This window comes from Phytophthora parasitica (genome assembly GCF_000247585.1).
Source record: "Phytophthora parasitica INRA-310 unplaced genomic scaffold supercont2.18, whole genome shotgun sequence".
Taxonomy (NCBI): Eukaryota; Oomycota; class Peronosporomycetes; order Peronosporales; family Peronosporaceae; genus Phytophthora; species Phytophthora nicotianae.
In genome coordinates, this window is record NW_008649004.1 from 304567 (window position 1) to 306340 (window position 1774).

The following is a 1774-nucleotide window of genomic DNA, read 5'->3' on the forward strand; positions in this document are numbered from 1 at the left end:
ACCACGAAGCTCCTTGGGGGCCATCTCGGCACCAAACAGAGGCAGTGAGAACGACGAGTTACCGACGCCGAAGCCCTGGATCACACGAGCGATATACATGAGCGTGTGTTCCTGCGCCTTGTTGAAGCAAACCCACGACGTGCCGATGCAGAACAGCAGACCAGCAGTGAAAATGGTCCAGCGACGACCAAGCTTGTCGGCCACGATGCCGCCGATGAAAGCGCCAGCGAGACAACCCAGGTTGTACGCCATGTTGTACCAGACAGTGAAGTCCGTCCACTCATGCGGCAGGTCCGACGTGGAAGCGGTGCACTGCTCGTAGGTGAAGTTGTGCCAGCCGACGCAGTAGTCGTTGATGAAGGAGTCCATGATGAGAACACCCGAGGTCACACCCTGGTCATAGCCGAAAAAGAGTCCACCCAGAGCGGCGAAGACGCACACGACGATGGCATAAGTGCGCGAACCTTCGGTTGGGACGTCATCGTCATTGTTGTGGACGTTCACCACGACGCCAGCAGCCATTGTTGGAATAGAGACGAACTGAAGCTGGAGTTGATGGAAGGATGCTGCAGTACGAGCGTGTGCAGGCGAATGTGCCTGTGAAGGAAGCAGTAAATTGCAGAATGGACACTTCCTGTCGGAGACCGTCTTGGTGGTCGGCTAGTTCCGGTAGGTCAGTCTCAGCATCGGCTGAGCTGGGGCGTCACGCTGATAAGCAGCATGACTCCACTTCAGTCTGAAGTTCAGATTGCCTAGCCACAGCCACTTGAAGCTGCAGCGTGACAGCTTGAACTTGTCACCGAATTTGAGATCGCCGGGACGACGCGTGCTATACTACTTGATTTATTTTCTTCTAGCGGTAACCTTTGCTGACGTAAATACCACGTAATACTTCATTACGTATACAGGCTAGAGCCAAAATTAATGTTAGCCTATGTCATGGACGATGCTATATGGTTGGTTATTGTACGTGTAATTCTGGTGTATAGTATGCATGCATGCACTTTTAGTTCTGTGTATTCCATACATGTACTTATCCTTTACCCTTGCTGTAGTCTCCGACTCAAATGCAACTCGAAACTTGTAAAGTCGCTCGACGAGCTGGTTCAAACATCAAAAATGCGTGTATGGATGGATTTACGTGGAGACGACCTGTCGTTAGCAGAGTCGTTACTGACTTTTTAATCGGGATCTGTTTGCAACAGTTGAGATCTGCGTGCACCGGTTGTTTTACACGTACAGCATCCGAAAATGAACTTGATGAACACCACCATATTTGCTGCGTGCAATGTGCGCTGGACTCTTGAGGCTCAAGCATAATATATATGTGCCTGCATAGTGCTAGGCGAACAAATCCAATTAATCCGACAAAATCTATTTACTGGATTATTCTGCATGAGTCTTGAGTTGTTTAACTTGCCGTTTCCAGCCGGAAGCTGGCCGCTTCAAGCATCCTAATAAATCAAGTGGTCTTGCACGCTATGGCACTGCCATTAACAGTGACTGTTGGCCCCGGACCGGAAGCACTTTCAGCTGAGCTGCTGAGCTACATGCATGTTGGCATAGAGTGGGCCTGTTGATGATTATATAAAAGTTGAAGTTACGACGCTTCAGACTTTTTGTTCTGAAGCGAGCGAGATGTAGACGAGCCCACTACATTATTTATTCATGGAGGGGTTTTTAATTAACGTTTATTTGCTTTTCTTCGAAGTACTAAACTTTCGTGCAAAGGGTGTACTCAACAAACGCGGGTCACCAGCGCACGGTGCTTCCA

The 1774-nt window shown here is 49.3% G+C and overlaps 1 protein-coding gene across 1 annotated transcript in view; it reads right to left on the bottom strand.

Moving 5' to 3' along the window:
• Positions 1 to 613, bottom strand: part of PPTG_22527 (hypothetical protein) — a gene marked incomplete at its 3' end in the record, with an annotated part of 9251 nt that extends 8638 nt beyond the window's left edge. The window contains exon 1 of the mRNA XM_008904770.1: positions 133 to 613. Within this exon, the coding sequence (XP_008903018.1) occupies positions 133 to 522 (390 nt within the window). The 5' untranslated portion in view covers positions 523 to 613. The remainder of the gene's footprint in view (positions 1 to 132) is intronic.
• Positions 614 to 1774: the final 1161 nt, after the last annotated feature.